Genomic DNA, 18,472 nt, shown 5'->3' on the forward strand with positions numbered 1-18,472 from the left:
ACAGGGGCGGCGCTCTTAGTTCTTCCCCGGGCCCTAGATCCGCAGGACGCCTGAGCTCTGTGCAGTTTGAGCACCCCCTGGCCTCTGGCCCACTTACCTCTGTGCACGGGAATTATACTAGGACAGCAGCCTCTTCACTGCTGGCCTAGATCTCCTAGGTGCCCACAGCCTTCGAGCGCTGCCCAGATGGCGTTGTTGCACGTGCCTTTTCCCTGTGCGGTCCTGGAGGGGTGCTTGTTAGGAACAAACCTGGTAAAGGCCTCCTGAGTCTTGCACTTCCCATTCCGAGTGGCGGCACGGCTTCCTCTCTGGACCCGGCTCCGGCTGGTCTAGGACAGGCCTGGGTGTCACCGCTCTGTGACGGAATCAGGGGTCTTCTGTTAGCCCCCAACCTCATACACTTAGAGCAAGCTGCTGGGTGGAGACGACACCGCTCACTCTTCCTGCCAACGTGCGTCATCCCTGCCAGGCCCAGCACTGCATGAGCAGGTCCCTTGATCTCCGTCCTCCCTTTTCCTTCCCCCTCTTGGTTCACAGAGGGACACACCTCAGGGCCCATTTGTTTTGCCTCTTGAATTCAAACACGGTCAGTAAAATGTAGCAAGTGAGGGGCGAGAACAGTGGTCCCCGCTCTGGGAGGAGAGGGGCTTCTGCACAGCACTGATCAGAGACCCGGGTGCACGCCCCAACCTCACACGCTGTTTCTCCGGTTTCCTTGCGCGCAAGGGTGTTATTTTTACACCCCTGCGACTTGCTCGAGTACACACACCCCTGTGCTATATTCCCACCCTCACTCTGGACTTACTGCCCTTATGTGCAGAATTCCCGCCAATTCTTGTGAGGATTCAGTAACCCGGGTCAGGCCTTCTGCTACTGAAACACTGTCCTCTGAGGGCACAGATGTCAAATATTTATTAGTGTCTGATCAAATTCCTGAGCCATTGAACAGATGGGCGGACCCAGCACAGTCTTCATAAAGTGAGGTTCAACATATCCTGAATTGGTTTAAAACAGAATTATAATTGGAAACTAAAAAAAAAAAAAAAACTACTCCTCACTCACCTCCACCCTCCCTCACCTCCGCACTCACCTCCACACTCACCTCCACACTCACCTCCACACTCACCTACACCCTCCCTCACCTCCAGCCTCACCTCCACCCTCACCTCCACACTCACCTCCACCCTCACCTCCACCCTCACTCACCTCCACCCTCCCTCACCTCCACACTCACCTCCACCCTCACCTCCACACTCACTCACTTCCACACTCACCTCCACCCTCCCTCACCTCCACACTCACCTCCACCCTCTACCCTCACCTCCACCCTCACTCACCTCCACCCTCACTCACCTCCACACTCACCTCCACACTCACCTCCACCCTCACTCACTTCCACACTCACCTCCACCCTCACCTCCACCCTCACCTCCACACTCACCTCCACCCTCACCTCCACCCTCACTCACCTCCACCCTCACCTCCACCCTCACTCACCTCCATACTCACCTCCACCCTCACCTCCACACTCACTCACCTCCACACTCACTCACCCCCTCCTTTTGTTCAGTGTGGTATACCCATTTATAGTACCAATCAAACTGAAAATTCAGGGTTAAACTTTGGTACTTGAGCTGAGAGCTATCCCCTTATGGGCTCAAGGAAACCCACATGTTATAAGCAGACTAGCCATATCATTTATTGTCCAAATTCGAGCACTTTGAGGAGAAAGAGAGAGCTATTGCCTTGACCACAGGTGAAAACCCAAACTGTGTGGGAAACTCTGCCCTGGTGGCCAGTCTGTGACTTGGGGTTTCTCCACCTCCTGGGGTCGTTCTTCTCCGTGGGTGAGGAATGCTCATGCACAGGTGTTTGCCCACCTCCCTCCTGGACCAGGTGTGTGACTCCCAGTGTGAGCGCCCGAGAGCCAGGCTGTGCAGATGTGCTGCCCACACGGCCCCCAGCAGAGTCCCCAGCCTGCACTCGTCCAGCTCTGCCCGTCAGGCTGCTCGCACTCTGAGCCCGGCCGCCACTGGGTGCTTCTAGTTTGCAGCAGCACCACCCCCTCTATACTGTGTTTGCCCCCCAGGCCTCCCCCTGTTGTGTAATTCCAGGAGTTGTAAGCACCTGCCAGGCCCTTTCAGAGTGTGGTTTGGGGCTCCAGGGTTAGCTTCAGCTTCAGAGTCGACATCCCTCCCAGTTTTGTTTGGCAAGTCCTTCTCTGTCCCTCTCAGGTCCCTTTCTCAGGAAACCCAGGGCCCGTTCACATGGCAGGAGCCACACATGCCCTGCCTGTCTGTGCCTGGGACCATTATGCTTTGTGGTCACTTTCTTGGGGCAGTTCGGTGGCAGGGAGGGTGCATGAAAAGCACCGTTTAGCATTGCAAGCACACACAGTACAGGTTTCTTATTAGAATATCTGTTTTGTTCTTCTAATCATGCATATAGAGTTTGCATTTCCCTTAAAATACCTTAAATTTTGCTTAAATATGCTGCCACTTGCCTCTGCCTTCCTGCACTCCAATATGGCCTCACGAGGTGTCCCTGTAGCGCTTTCCCTGCTAGAATGTCTGCAGACTTGAAGCTTTCACCCCACCTTCCTTCTGGAAAAAACAAAGGTGCTCCAGCCCAGGCCCAGGCCCAGCCCCGATTCCCAAACAACCTCAGCCCAGTGTCAGCAGTCTTCACCTGTCCCACCAAAACTAAAGATTAAGGCTAAATCATGAGGTCCTTTAAGAAAGCACAGGAACCATGTGTAAAAGCCCAGGCGTTGTGGGTTTCTTACCTTAATGGTTAATATCAAATTAGGATGTGGTAGCAGCTACCTTCAGGGCGCCATCAGGCAAGGAGCAGTGCCAGCCTGAGGGGCACTCTTCCAGGGTTCCTGCACCCTTGTTTGAAGAACCCCAGCAGCAACTTTCCTCGCAGCTGCTGTGTCACAGCTGTGGTCGGAGATCCCCACTCAGAGGATGCTTTGGAAAGACGTTAGGTAACATTTTAAACCTAGTAGTGCAAACATACAATACCACACTCCCACTACCATCTCTGTACTTGCTGCTTCTTTATTTATGTAGGAATGTAATCCAAAAGTGTAAAAAGAAAAGCAAGCAAAGAAAAAAAAAAACCATGTAATTGGTGATTTAGGTGAAATCGGCTGTCAGGTCTACAGTTTAGAAAAATTAATTTCAGTCGTCCATTGAGTGTCGTCTAGAATTAGTGTTTTCTCTGCTGGAATCATGCGAAAGGCGTAGGGAGGCCAGGTGTGCTGGCTGAAGACAGGATGCCCAGCAGACAGACGCCCGCACAGCAGCTGGACTCAGGCAAAAGAGAACTTGCTTTTGAAGGTGTTCTGTTCTGGCTCAGTTTAACAGTGATGTGAACAAAAAAGGACAACGAAACCTCGGGGGGATGAAAATGAGCTTTTACCTTTATACGTGAGAAGCCACACGTCTGACTGAGCTGACAAATCTCAAGAGCACTTTTCTTTCCTGACAAAGGGTTTTCCAGATAAATTAAGCAGGAAGGAATGGCTCCTATCAACTTTTCTCCAGAAGAACTGTAAATATGGCTGCAGAGGCAAATGGTGTCCATTGGCCGAGCAGCCCAAACTCGTCTGCAGGCCTCGAAGCCCGCGCACACTCTGCTGGGACCGGGTCTCCACGGAGGACCCGGGGTAGAAAAGTTAGGCTTGCTGTAATGAAGACTACGGGAGATTTTTCTAAGTTGACGTGATCTTTTCCGGTTTAGAATGAACAAAACTCTTACTTCCAACTGAAATCATATTTCATCACGAGGACACCAGACTGGACTGACGGTGGTTAATGGCAGTTTTGCACACTTTTTATCGAACACCTTCAAAGAACTAAATGAACTAAAGACCTAAATTCAGCCAAAATGCCTTAAAAGCCAACATTTCATTGTCAGTTTGCATTTTGTACTAAAAAATAAAAAGCTTTGAAGCCCTTTCAAGATGAAATACATTGCTACCTTGTGGAGTAATTGGTGAATTAGATTCATAGTAACCTTTCCATTTTACAAATGGAGAAACCAGAAGTGCAGAAATCTCGGGGACTTTGTGCTGAGCCACAGCTGATGTAGAACCAGGGTTGACATTTACACGCCCTCGCCTCGGCCAGGGGACGCCCTCCACCACCTGGCCAGCCCCCTCCTCCTGGGCCCCTCCACACCAGCCCCCTCTGGCCCTTCCTTCCTTGGCTTCCCCGGTAGGTCCGTTTCCCCTCTGTGCTGAGGGCAGGACCATGTCTGTTTGACTGACCACCGTGGGGTCAGCAGGTGAACAGTAAACAGGACGTCACTCCCTGGTCACTGCTGGTGCCATGGGCTCCTGAGCCCAGGGCAGGCTTTGGTCTGGGACTTTGTGTTTGCAGCTGCTTCTGTCCTGGGTAAAGACCAAGTGAACATGTGATCGGGCTTCCACGTACCTCCATCGTTGTCGAAAGGATGCTGCGTGAAAGACCCCTCCCAAGACTTTCACAGCTCCTGAGTTTGGGAGCTTCTCGATGGCTTATGAGGCTCTTCTCCCGGCCCCGCCTCTCGGGGCCCCGTCACCCAGGAAGCTCCAGCTCAGGACTCTGGAGACAGCTCTGTCCCTGCAGGTGCCCTGCAGAACACCTGTCCAGCGGACCCCTCGGTGGAGATGTGTGCCCTGTCCGCCCTCATGGGAGGTGTCCCCCGGACGCTGTAGTCACCAGTGGCCCTGAGTCCCAGGAATCATCACATCAGCTTTATCTGTGATCGGGTAAATCATGGAATGGCCCCTCTCTGGTGCTGCGCGGCTCATGGAAGGTTTGTCAAGGTGGAGCGCGAGCCTGCTTGCAAAGCTTCTGCCAGAACTGGCATCCATGCGGCCACCACATTTCCTTGTCACGCGGCCACACCTGATGTGGGTGGGCAGGACGCACCGTCCTCCCCGGGGAAGCAGGGATCCCTGAACAACTGCCCCACAGAGGGTTTGCCCTGTTTTCTGCCAGCTCAGCACCTTAGTGGAACACATTTCCTCTGCCCAGCATCCTGGAGACTGACTGCCCCCCAGAGGGATCTTTCCATGTAAGCTAAGCTCCTTTAGAGTCCGAGCTTCTTTGTCATAAATATTTGGTCCAACATTCCTCTGCCTTTCTCTTCTGAAGATGCTGTGGCTGTAACTCAGCTCCGTCAGCAGGCAGGGTGGGCCACATGGTGCACTGGCTGAAAGCAGACCCTGGTTTTGGAGACATGGGACGAGAAGATAGTTAAGTGCTAAGTGAGCAATCTGAGCTCGCCTGCATTAGGGAGACCAAGAAGCATCTGTGGAGGGTGTGAGGTGAGCTACAATGGCCCAAGGCTCAGGGCCCAAGGAGCACTGGCTGGGAGAGGAGCCTCACCCTACAGGTGGCAGATGCCGCCTCGGCCTAGGAAAGGCCCAAAGGTGGTGGCTGGATGGAGAGGTCCAGCTCCTGCTTCCCCAGCCAAGGACAGGCAGGTCACACCACTGTTGATCTTGTAAACCTTCCTTCCCCCAGGCCCTCCGCTTAGAGGCAGCTTCAGCAAGGCCGCCCTAACCCTCCAGTCCCCCGTGGATGGACGCCTCCCCACCCCACCTCGGGATCGGCACATGAAGGGCCTCACTGGAGCTGGTTCCCATGTGCATCTCTGACTCTGGGACCCACCGGCACCTGAGAGCCGACCAGGTGGCAGGAGCTGCCGAGGCTGCTTCCCGCGGGCCTAGCAGTATTCCTGCCCCTTGTTACGAACCCCCTGCTCTGGCTTCATAGTTCATTGAACGCTTAGAACCCAACTCCTGGACATCAGCTCAGAGGAGCCAGAATTTCACTGGAAACAACTGCCTTTTGCATGTGTCTTGACACCTGCAAGGGGTTTAACTAGAGACCCACATCTCTGTTAGGCCCGCTGCTTCCTCTGCAGCCGGTAGCCTTAGCATCGTTGGGGCACCACGAACAGATAGCTGTGGACGGGCCAGTTCAGGAAGGAGACCGCAGGTGTAGGAACCCCGGTTTACGCTCACTCCAGACTCTAAACCGGCAAGTCTTTAATATCAGAAAAGCCAGGGAGGGCTGGAGAGCCCACCGCAGCTCCGAGAACAGGCTCCCTTAGAGGCTCTGCTGACTGCTGTGAAATTTAAGGAGCCTTGTTTGAATATGGAAGAGCCAGGAATAGCATAAGGTGGTTCCCTCCGTAATTATTTTCAGTGACCTGAGGAAACACAGGCTGCTCTGTGGAGACACTGGGGCAGGTCCACGTCCAGCCCCCTCATTTCATCAGATGAAGGTGCTGGTCCTTAGACTGAAATTTTCCTTTTGGGATTTTAAAAACACTTCAGGCCTAAATACAAAGAGTTGTGTTTTTTTTTAATACTAGCATATTTATTTATTTTAATACCTTTGTTGTTAGTTTGATAGAAAAATCTGTAAGCAGTATTTAATGTTTAATGTAATGAATATTTAGCACTGCATTTTTTAAAGTTTCAAATTAGAGAGTGTTTTCTCATGCCTCTTCTCTGCCAGCTGCATGCGCTGCTGGAATCCACGCTAATAGTTCCTCCTGCAGGGCGGCCAGAGCAGATCTTGATGGAAAACAAGGCTGCAGAAGTGAGACACGGAGTCCAGGGAGGTGCATGGCAGGAGCGGGGCGAGGGTGGGTGTGCATGGGTGTGTGCATGTGTGTGCATTGTGCGTGAGGAGGAGATGAAGGTGCAGGGCACAGTTCTCATGGGTGTGTGCGTGTGTGCGTGTGTGCATGTGTGCTCGTGGGAGTGTGTGTGTGTATGCGTGTGTGTGCACATGGGAGTGTGTGCGTGTGGGCGTGTATGCATGTGTGTGTGCGTGTGGGCATGTATGCATGTGTGTGTGTGCACGTGGGAGTGTGTGCGTGTGGGCATGTATGCATGTGTGTGCGTGCACGTGGGAAGGCCGAGGTGCGGGGCGCAGTCCTGTCCACTTGGCTTCCTCTGAGGTTTGCTCAGTGCGGACTGTGGGCAGCAGGCTGGAATACGCGGCTCTCTGGGGCCTGCGCACTGGGACGTGCTGGCACAGACCTGCCTCCCTCAGGCTGTAGGAATTAAACACAACGGGCTCATTATCAATCTCAGCAGCTGTAAAGTCATCTCCAGCCCCTGCCTCTCCCACTGCTGGAGGAGGGCGTGTGCCCATGAGGACAGCCCCTGGTGTCCACAGGACACCTCCTCCTGGGAACCTAGCCCACGCACTGGACTCTGCTGAACCCCCCCTCTCAGCTGCCCATGTCCCATCCCAGGCACTCAGGCCCTGGCCGCATCCTGTCCTCCTGTTGTGGGTTCCTGGACAGCACCTGGCTATCGCAGGAACAGAGAAGGAATCCCTGGAATACCCCTTGCCCACAGCTGCCCCCGGCTTCCGTGGCAAGGCCAGCCTGGACCCCGGGCTTGCCTGTCTGCTTGCCCTGTGCTCCGCCTGCACGTCCTGCCCCCGGATCTGGCCTCGTTCTCTGGGGTCAGGTTTTGGGGATCCCCTCCCCTGCAGACTGTGAGTTAGTGAAGTTACCCCAGTTACCCTGGGCAGGGGCTTGCTGGCTGTGTAGGTGTGGACAGAGGGAAGGAGCTGGGCCAGCCATGGGCATCCTGAGGGCACAGCCTGGCATGGGAAGGGGGCCTCTGGCCAGATCATAGTGGTGTCTGTCACCAGCATGAGACGTCACCACGAGGCCCAGTGCTCAGCCAGGCCACCCCCAGGTCCTGAGAATTCTGGGTGGGACTGTAGCATCAGACCTGGGTCCCAGGTGGGCCGGTGTCCCTGGGCTTCAGGGAGGACAGGCACTGCAGTGACAGCAGTGAAGCCGTGCCCCTCCTGCAGTCACCACTCTGGGCTCAGTTATAACCGAGGTTTAAAAGGTGGCTGTTGGATGGGCTGTGGAATTCAGAGAGAAAGGGTCTCCACAGTCGAGGGCTCCCTGGAGCCCCCTCCCCAGCTGCCGGCATCCAGAGTCTCCTGGAGGCTTCCTGGGCCAATTTCGTTAGAACGCGGGTCAGGAGAGCTAGACGTGTGCCGGAGGCGGCTGCCCGGTCTTCCCCTTACCCCATCCTGTGTCCTAGACGTGCCCTACTGTCCCTGGGCGTGATGACCCAGATGTCAAGGGGTCACCCACAGGATTGGGCATCTGGGCTCCTTGGTCGTCACGGTGGCCGCAGGGCAGGCGTCCCCAAGGTGGCTGTGCCGATGCCTCTGACTTCCTTGCACTCTCTGTCCCCATCACGATGTGAGGGGCTGCACTGGGTCAGAGGCCAGCCCATGTCTGTTCAGGGTAGTGGGGGATGGTCTTGGAACCTGGTCTGTGCGCCGCCTGCTGGGGACCCTCTCTATCCAGCACTCTGTCATCTTGGGTGCCTTCCCTGGGGTGGCCCCTGCAGACCCTCTCCTGATGTGTGGGCTGCCTTGCCATGGCTGCAGACAGCCTGCAGCTCCATCCTGGGTTCACACCCTCACTCATCCTCAGGGATGCTGCACCTGAATTAAAATGTGAGCACTGCACAGCGGGCCAGCCTCGGTTGCATCTCTCCAGCCAGCCGGCCCCTGGACGGGCACCCTGCTGGTCCTTCGCCCCATTCAGCTGGCATCCTTTAGTCAGCACAAGCCTCCAAGTGAGAAGAAACTCCGTTTGCTGTGACATTTGGCTGTTGCTTGCCCCCAGGAGGGAGAAGCAGGTTGTTTCCAGCGGGCATCTTTCCCGAGTCTCTGCGACCGGCCCCCACTAGGCCTCAGCCTCTGTCTCCTCATCTCCAGCACACGCGAGGTTAGAGGGTCACGGGGCGGGCCTGTGCACCGAGACTGGGTCCTCTCCTGCAGCCGCAGGGCAGGAGGAACTTACTGCCAGGAAGTCACTCTCATGATGTCACCCAAATTTCACTAAACTTAGCGGGGGAAACAAATCCTTCGTCAAGAGTGAAGCTTTACAATGCTTTTCCAGATGTAAATTTTCTGTTGTTAAAAGGCAAAAGCAGTTCTGCCGTCGGCCAAGTCACACAGGATTCCCGGTGCAGCGGAAGGTGACCAAATGCTGTCTCAGCCATCCCAGTAATGTGTGTTCACACTTGCCACAGTCTAAGCCACGGTTAGACTTAGGATGAGGTAAACAGGCGCAGTCCTACGTTCCGAAGCCAGCCATGTCCGTATGTGTGTTTGCTTCAAACGGGAATCCTGAGTTGTTTCAGAAGTCAGTCCTTTCCTGTCTACTTGGGATGTTTTGCTGGTTTGCCAGGTTTTGGTGAGTGGGTGAGTTGTACCGTATGGAGAGCGGGGCCAGGTGGAAACAGTTAGAAATGCTCAGCGGACGGCCTCCCTCCCCGTGACCTCTCCCTCCTCTGCGCCCAGAGGCCTGGGAACTATTTTAAGGATTTGCCCACTTGGCTCCGTACTTATCTAGGTGGACACACACAGACATAAACACACACACACACACACAGACACCCCACAAAGACACACACAGACACCCCACAAAGGCACACACATAGACGCCCAGATGCACAGACACACACACACAAACACCCCACATGCTCACACACAGACACCCACAGCCCAGCAAACATCAGGGAAGACGATGCTAAACAGACAAATGTACCAGATGGTGGAACTTCACCTTTTAAGATACTAAAACAACGTTCTCTTTTTAAGCATTCCTTATGGAAATGTTTCTGAAACATACTGTATACTTTCCTGTTTTCTTAAGCAGAATTGAATGTATTCAAGGTAATTTGTTTTGCTGTAATGTAATAGTTCCTGCTTCTCTGCTCTCAGGCTCCTGTATGTCTGCTGTCCCTGCTATAGTTTGTGTGCAAGTAGGAACATCTGCCTATACCGAGCACGCTAGCCTGGGGCACCCTTCAGGCTGCAGGGTGGTTCGTGTCTGTTCTGGGGTGCAGGCCCTGGACGTCCACCTCCGGTCAGGTAACCTGGCTGGTGCATCAGAACTCTCTTTCCAAGGACAGGAGTGAGCCCCGTCACCAGGGTGGCAGGGGGCTGCCACGGCAGTTCCCAGAGCGCGGCGACAGCTGGACAGGGCTGCACAGGCAGCGCCCTCGGGCACGTGAGCGCAGGAGAGGCTGCAGGAGCCGCTCCCTTGGCTTTCCCGAGGCTTCCTCGACTGACCTAACCTGGGAAGTGGCCTCTCGGACGGCAGGCAGCTCCCCTTGGGCAGCTCTTGCCAGGACCAGGCTCCGAGGGGGGGGACCGCACAGGGCATGGGGGCTGGTGGAGGGGCGTCCCCCCAGGCTGAGTCCTAGGGCCTGACCCTGTCACCACGGGAACCGAAGGGCAGAGAAGGGGCCGGGGAGGCCGTTGCTGCCCTGTGGGTGATCAGGGCTGTGGGGTCTCAAGGAGCAGCCCCTTCCCCCCGACACTGGGCAGTTTTCAGAAGGCGAGCTGGTGAGGTGGGGGCCGATATCCTGCTGACCACGGCTGACCGAGGAGTGGGGACCTGCCTCGTGGGTCTGGGGGAAGAATGGGCCTGGGTTTGGGCATCTGAGTGGCGTCTCTCTCCCAGGGAGGGCCTGAAGTTTGCATTTCAATTCAAAGTAGGTCCTTAGAGACCGTGCTCCGGGCTGCACCCCACCTCCTTCCAGCCGATTTGTATCTCTAGTAACTTCCGAGGAGGCTGAGGCCTGCCCCCACTCCAGACCAGCTCCGTTCAGTCCCTGGACTGATGTCTGTTTGTGACTCAGGTGTGATTTGAGTTCTTGGAAGCCAGAGCACGTGGCACTTTGGGGAAGAATCGGTATTTAGAGAATTCCTACTGACAAGGCAGTGCCCTGTCTGGCGGGGGACAGGACGCGCAGCAGGAAGGCCTGTGCGGGCCTGGGAGCCTCCCCAGGCTGACTGACGGGGAGGTGGAGGGCTTCCAGCCTCTGAACTGACCCTGCAGCACATGGCTCTCGGCTCTCGGCTCTCGGGCAGGGCAGATGGCTCCTCTTCTCTTTGAGGCCTCATTTACTGCAGACTTAGAGGACGCACTGCTTTATTTTCAGTTTCCTTGGGAAAGTATCTATGATTAGCCATTCAGAGGAGTCTCAGACAGTTATCATTGTTCCTTTAAAAATCAATTATGCAATTTTAACCTCTTTGGCTTTTAACTGTTATTTGTGGCCTTGCATTTCCTCTCCAAACAAATAAACCTTATGGCATTTCCTCAGGAAATGTTACATCTAAAAATAGAATTAAGTATTTGTTAAACTGAAAGCTTTCTGTCTTTATATAAAAGCATGTTGCACCAAAATTTAAAGGGGAAATCAGATACCAATGACAGCTGTTTTTGGAATGACTGAATGAGCACAATTCTGGGATTTTGATGCAGGATGCCCTAATGGTTTCTATTTACATTTAAAAAACTCAGCAGTACAAGTAAAATGTATTTCCTAGGATGGACTTCTTTTCTGAGTATAAAATGGCATATGGACCAGCTCTGTCGTCCCCACAAGGGCCCCGCATTCCCTATACAGAGCCAGGAGTGCTGGGGAGGGGGGGACCAGGGAAGAGGGAAGCACCTGAGAAATTCCCCATGCTCCACGGAAGATCCTAAAAAGCATCATTTAAGGTGCATGTTTCAGAATTTGATGGGATGGAACTTATGTCAGACCAAACTTGGTGGTGCCTCCCGTGATGACAATGACAGCCGTCACTCACAGGCATCAGAGAGGGTTCCCCTCGTGGGCGCAGGTGTCAGGTGTACCTGTTACAGACATGGGCGCTTCCTCAGATGCTTCTGCTCTGTGACAGCGTGACGACCAGCAGACCCTCCCCAGCAGGAGCTCTTCTGTGTGCTGGGGATTCGCCCATACCTCCTGTGTTTCACAAAGATAACTCACATCTCCGGACATACGACGGGTGCCCTCACAGTGGACACCTCAGTGCTGGCCTGTGAAGGTGTCCAGTGCACCTGTCTCATTAGATGTATTAAATTTACCAAACCTCTCTTCCACTTCAGGATCTGGAATCCCTTGACACCTACGTACAGAACACACTCTCTGCCCTCTACCCACCTTTTGAGGCCACAGCAGCCACGGTGCTCTGGCAGCTGTTCAGCGTGGCCGAGAAGCTCTACGGTGGGGACGGGCTGCGCTGCCTCATGGACTTCCTCATCCCAGCCAAGAGGGCCCTGCAGCACCTGCAGCGGGAGGCCTCTGTGAGTACCTCCTCGGGGATGGAGCCCGTGTGAGGCCCGCCCGTTCACTTTTGACTAGGGAGAAGAGACAGGCAGTGTTTTAATCTGGTAGCTGGAAAATATCTAATCTGAGCTGTAGGGATTTTAGATCCAGGGGAATATGCTGGTGAAGGAAGCAAAGGAGGAGGATATGCTTCTGTGCATCTCAGACTAATCCAGAGGTTAAGCGGACATCATTCAAGTGAGCATTTGTTGTTTTCTTTCTGAAAGAAAGCAGGGTATTATTAAAAAATAAAAATAAATTGTAGTCTCAGCCATTTTTTTCGTAGCATTTAAACACATGACCGGGGAAACCGTCCCATTTTCCTCTATTCCATTGGGTCCTCTGGGCACTGGCCCTTTGGCTTCTGGCTCCACCTTTTCCTGGTTCCAAATAATTGGTGAAATAAGGCATATGTCCCAGAAACAGGGCTTCTCAACCGGCTGGTGAGCATGGAGCCCACTGTCTGCAGACTTCTCTCTGGTGCCCCAGGGAACTCTCACTCCAGTCTATGTACGAAGGGACTAAGTCCCCCTCCTGAGTAGTCATCTCAGGACGTATGGGAGCAGTTCCAGTAACACAGACAGACTCTGCTGAGTGAATCTCTTATGTGTTTAGTTATTTGGAGGATATTTTTATTGTAGGTTATTTCTGAGGCAGTGTTAAAACTAATGACAGCCACGTTGCAGGTATGTTGCAGTGAACTGCTGCAGAGATTCATGGCTAGATCTTAAAAAGTAAGACCTTTATTAATCATCACCTTTTACTACTCCATTCATATTGAATTAGGGCTTTTTGAAAAACTACCCCTGGGCTACTTTGATTTATTAAACTCTTTGAATGTCTTTTAACTGAGTGTGGTAGAGAAATGACCGTGGATATCCTCGATTTAATTCTTCGTTCGCAGTAGTCTGCCTAGAGGATATTTCCTTCGTGATTATGTACCTCTTGCACATCTAGAGGGTGTTTATTGATAGGGAAGAAGCAGAGAAATTTGCCTGTCAGGAGATAAAAGCAGCGCACCGAGCCAAGCTGCTTTAAGTTGGATCTGAAAACACTTGCTCCCTTTCAAAGGCAAGTCTTGAAAAGCTTTTCTGAACTGATATTTTGTTGTCTTTCTTCTAATTTTCTTTTTCCTTCCATTTTAACAAGTCATCACCCTTCCCACTTCCAAACTGCTTATCTTCTGAAAAAGCCATATGAATAATATTACTCTTTAATATGATGCATACTTATAAGTATTTAAAAAGCATAAAATGAAATTTAGGGACAGCCTTACTATTTTCATATTTATATTGCTTTTTACTTTTTAATTAAGAAATTAAAATTTGATCATCTATATGACATAAGAGAAAATGAACTTATCTTGACAACTGTGAATATAAAAATATTTTAGTTAATGTAAATTCAATGCAGTTTTTATTCATTTACCAAGTATCATCGAAGTATGTGGCTTGGATATCATTATTAATCATATTAATTTTAAGATAAGTTTCTATGTTAACCTAAGAGTTCGATGACCACCATTTTCCCATCCCTCTGTAGAAACCAGAAATGCTTAAAATCACTCACTGACTTATTTGTAACTTTGTTTCATCACGGTTTGTGTCAGAAAATGCTTGGAGAAGTTTAAAGAAAAGTAATCAGAAAGATATAAAATAGAATGTTTCTGCAAGGGGGGAAAGCAGGGGCAAGGGATTAGAACTTTAAAAATGAAATCAAATAGAAATCAGAAAAGGAGAAAGGAATAAACAAGATAAAAACATGGAAATTAAAAGTACTACATATATAATAACAGGTTGAAAATGGTAGGCCAGCAAAATTCTAACCAAGGATAATGGATGTAGCAATGTTCATAACAAATTAATATAGTCAAAGGCAAATGCATTGATAGGGCTAAAGAGGACCATTCAATAATAATACTGCTAACAACCGGGAAGGTGTAACAATCCGTAAACTCCTAACAACATAGCCTGAAAATGCTTGAAGCATAAATTGAGGGAATTACAAGTGGGAGATTTCACCTCCCTCCAAAGCAAACAGGAAAAGCAGGCCACATATTACTTAAGATAAACATCTGAACACGATACCTCTCTCTGCTAATGGGCATGCGTGGAGTGCTGAGCCCAACAATTTTACAATACATATAGTTCCCAAGCACAAATGGAACCTTCTCCAAACATAACCAATATTTGATAAAATTCTAGTCAAGTTTTACCATTAGAAGATATACACTTATCTCAAGAATGTATACATTAGAGAATATTAAAGAACATACATTCTTAAGCATTCATATACATTTACCAAATTTGGCCAGAATTGACCATTAGCAATAACATGTTAACAAATACCAAAGAATTGATTTCTTTTTTTTTTTTTTTTTTTTTTTGCGGTATGCGGGCCTCTCACTGTCGTGGCCTCCCCCGTTGCGGAGCACAGGCTCCGGACGCGCAGGCTCCGGACGCGCAGGCTCAGCGGCCATGGCTCACGGGCCCAGCCGCTCCGCGGCATATGGGATCCTCCCAGACCGGGGCACGAACCCGCATCCCCTGCATCGGCAGGCGGACTCTCAACCACTTGCGCCACCAGGGAGGCCCAAGAATTGATTTCTTAAGACCACAAAGCAATAAAACTAGAAATCAAGTTTTTAAAAGACACGCTTCTATTTGGAAATTCGTAAATGTACTCCTAACAGAGAACCACAAAGGAAACTGGCAAAACAGTTAGAGCTGATGAACAGGTGAGTCCTATTTCCATTTAGGACGTAGAAGTGTATGAAAGACCTCTACTCTCGCCAAAACAACAAGAAATTCTGATATAAACCAAACAATTACCCCTTCCTTTAAGGCCGTCCAAGAGCTGTGGATACACAAAGAGCTAAAAGAACTTAACCGTGGAGTGGCGGTGCCTTCCTAAGTGAGCAGAGAGCAGAAGACACTTTCACCCCTGGGGCCAGTCACTGGGGTTTCAGGGAGGACGATGAGGAGCTGCCAGAGAAAGACCATCTGTGCTCAGACCAGGAGGAGCCGGACTTCAGAGACCTTGGGGCTGGAATATCAGGTTGGAATCCAGAGGAGCCTTAATGTAACGATAATCCTCTCTACTAACCCCAGAAATTCTCTAACAGAATAAGTGGAGACTGAGGGGTGGGACCAGAAAGCAAAATATATCAAAATCTTAAAATCACACAGTTTCAAAGTGTCGTGATTTCCAGCTCTCATGGTCTCACGGTTTCACAGTCTTAAAATTTTCGTCTCACAGTTTTAACATGTTCCGTTCAGAAGTCCAGGTACCAGGCCTCCCTGGATGGAGATTTGTGAACCCAACCACTGGAGCACTTGAAACAGTTGGTAAACCGAAATTTATGAAAGTTGAACCAAGCCTCAAGCAATGTAAATTTTATAATTTGGTGGCCAAGAGAGTCGGGGGCTGAGCTGAAAAGTGAAGAGATACCTCACTGGACTCCTGGGAAGTTTAAAGTTTAAAACAATCCACCCCAAACTTGCTGTTTCTAAGTGCTTTAAACTGATAAACCCTTCATCCTAGCTAACAGAGTACAGCTTTCCTCTTTTTAAAAAATTATCTCAGGCATAAAATTTAAAAATTACAAAATGTGCAAAGGCACCAGATTATCAACCCATAAAAAGGAGAAAAAATTGTCAACAGAAAGAGACTCACAGACTACCCAGGTTTGGAATTATAAGGCCGACTTTTTAAAAACTATGACAAACATATTAAATAATCTACAAGTAAATATGGATGAAGTGGATCAAGAATTTCAGGAACGATTTGGAAACTGTAAAATGAGAACAAAATGGAAACCTTAGAACTAAAAATACTGTATCTGCAATAAAAAAAAAAAACTTACTGGATGGGACTAATGCAGACTGGATGCAGCAAAAGATAGGATACATGATTTGAAGACATGCCTGAAGAAATGAAGCAGATGGAAGCACAGAGAGGAGAGAGAGGAGGGAAAAGGTGAGCAAGCTTCAGTAGTAACTTCTGGGAATATCAAGTCAGACACATGTGCAATCGGATTCCCAGAGGGGAGGAGGGAGAAAATAGGGCCGAAAAAAACACTTAAAGAAATATTGTTGGATAATTTGACAATTTGTTAAAAAACACAGATCTAACACATAGATCCAGGAAGCTCATCAAACCCAGAGCAGGATAAATACCAACAGAACAACACTTAGACACATTGTAATTAAATTCTGAAAACCCATCATAAAGGGGAAATCTTAACACACAGGGGCAGCAACAAGAGTGATGCTGGCTTTTTATCGGAAGCACTGGACTTCAGAAGATGATGGAAAATATCTTCAAAAAGTTAAAGGAAGAAAAGTCAACCTAAAATTCTATATACAGCAAAAAATATCTTTCAACAGAACAGGAAGATAAAATAATGACATTTTCAGATAAATAAAAGAGTAGACTAGCACAGACGCTATGCAAGAAATGCTAAAGGGAGGTCTAGAGTCTGAAGGGATATGGTACCAGGCAGAAGCTCAGATCTACAGAAAAATGAAGAGCACAAAGAAAGGCTAAATTTGTGAGTGTGAATTTCTTTAAAAAGTTAGTGCCCACACACACACACACACACAATTACTGACCACTTCAAGCAATATATTGTGGGATTTATAACAAACGTAGTAATAAGACATATGACTACAAAAGCACAAACTGCGGAAGGGAGTAAATCGAATTATAACATTCAGCATTACGGCTTTATAATGCTAAAATTATAAAGTTGAAATTATAGCGTTAGCATTTCTAGCATAGCATCTGTGCTAGTCTACTCTTTTATTTATCTGGAAATGTCATTATTTTACCTTACTGCTGTAAGGTCCTTACATTGTTTTAAAATAATAAACTACTGCTTTAAGATAGACTGTGATAAGTTAAAGATGCATATCGTAATATTGAGAGCAACCACTAAAAATAACACAGATAGGTATAACTAAAAATCCAATAGAGGAAATAAATGGAATCTAAAAAACAGAAGAGGAGATAAAAGGAAGAACAACGGTACAAAGATAGGGCAAATAGAAATTTTATGCCAAGATGATAGATTTAACCCGGCCATGTCAATAATTATATTAAATGTCATTAAGTGAATTTAACATTCCAAGTAAAATACAGAGATTGTCAGACTGGAAAAAAGGCAAGACCAACTAAATGCTGGTTATAAGAATTGCCCTTTAAATGCAAAGACAATCCAAAGACTGAAAGTAAAAGAATCAAAGCAGATATACCATGTGGTCTGAGAAATGCAAAGCAAATGACAAGACAAGTTTTTGCTTACTAATGAGCAGACAAATAGTTTAGTATTCAGAGCAGAGACAGTTCAGTACCATAGACAAGGTGATGCTTTTCTCATTGTGGTGAAAATTGGGATGACCTCTCTGGAAAGCAGTTGTTGTAATGTATGCAGAATCTTCAAATTGTCATTCACAGTTTGACTCAGAAAGTTTAGCCACAGCAAGTGATCTAAAATGCAGGTCCAGATTCATTCCCAATAATATGTGTTGCAATGTTACTTATAATAGTAAAAAACAGGTATACATATTAGGAGAAAGGTTAAATCAATAATGTATAAATATGATGGATTAGTATACACAGATTGTGATATAATATTCAGCCAAAAAGAGGTTGTAAGTTTGGTTTTTTTTGTTTTTGTTTTTGTTTTTTCTGTATGCGGGCCTCTCACTGTTGTGGCCTCTCCCGTTGCGGAGCACAGGCTCCGGACGTGCAGGCTCAGCGGCCATGGCTTACGGGCCTAGCCGCTCCACGGCATGTGGAATCTTCCCGGATCGGGGCACGAACCCGCGTCCCCTGCATCAGCAGGCGGACTCCCAACCACTGCACCACCAGGGAAGCCCTGTAAGTTTGTTTTATATCTGTGTTTTTTAACGTACATTTTAAAAACAAGCACAAGGGACTTCCCTGGTGGCGCAGTGGTTAAGAATCCAACTGCCAATGCAGGGGACACGGGTTCGAGCCCCGGTCCGGGAAGATCCCACGTGCTGCAGAGCAACTAAGCCTGTGCGCCACAACTACTGAGTCTGCTCTCTAGAGCCTGCGAGCCACAACTACTGAGCCCATGTGCCACAACTACTGAAGCCCACATGCCTAGAGCCCGTGCTCCGCAACAAGAGAAGCCACCGCAATGAGAAGTCTGCTGGCCGCAACTAGAGAAAGCTCACACGCAGCAAGAAAGACCCAACGCAGCCAAAAATAAATAAGTAAATAAAACAAGCACAAGAGGACATGCAGTGACCTTAGCAT

At 49.4% G+C, this 18,472-nt stretch overlaps 1 protein-coding gene across 1 annotated transcript in view; it reads left to right on the forward strand.

Annotated features, from left to right (window-relative positions):
* Positions 1-18,472, forward strand: part of PLEKHG4B (pleckstrin homology and RhoGEF domain containing G4B) — a 59,189-nt gene that overhangs the window by 8,468 nt on the left and 32,249 nt on the right. Inside the window, 4 exon segments of the mRNA XM_060092520.1 lie at positions 8,680-8,781; positions 9,933-10,071; positions 10,345-10,409; positions 11,965-12,162. Coding sequence (XP_059948503.1) covers positions 8,680-8,781; positions 9,933-10,071; positions 10,345-10,409; positions 11,965-12,162 — 504 coding nt within the window.

The sequence above is a fragment of the Mesoplodon densirostris genome, chromosome 3 (assembly GCF_025265405.1).
Source record: "Mesoplodon densirostris isolate mMesDen1 chromosome 3, mMesDen1 primary haplotype, whole genome shotgun sequence".
In the NCBI taxonomy this organism is placed as follows: Eukaryota; Metazoa; Chordata; class Mammalia; order Artiodactyla; family Ziphiidae; genus Mesoplodon; species Mesoplodon densirostris.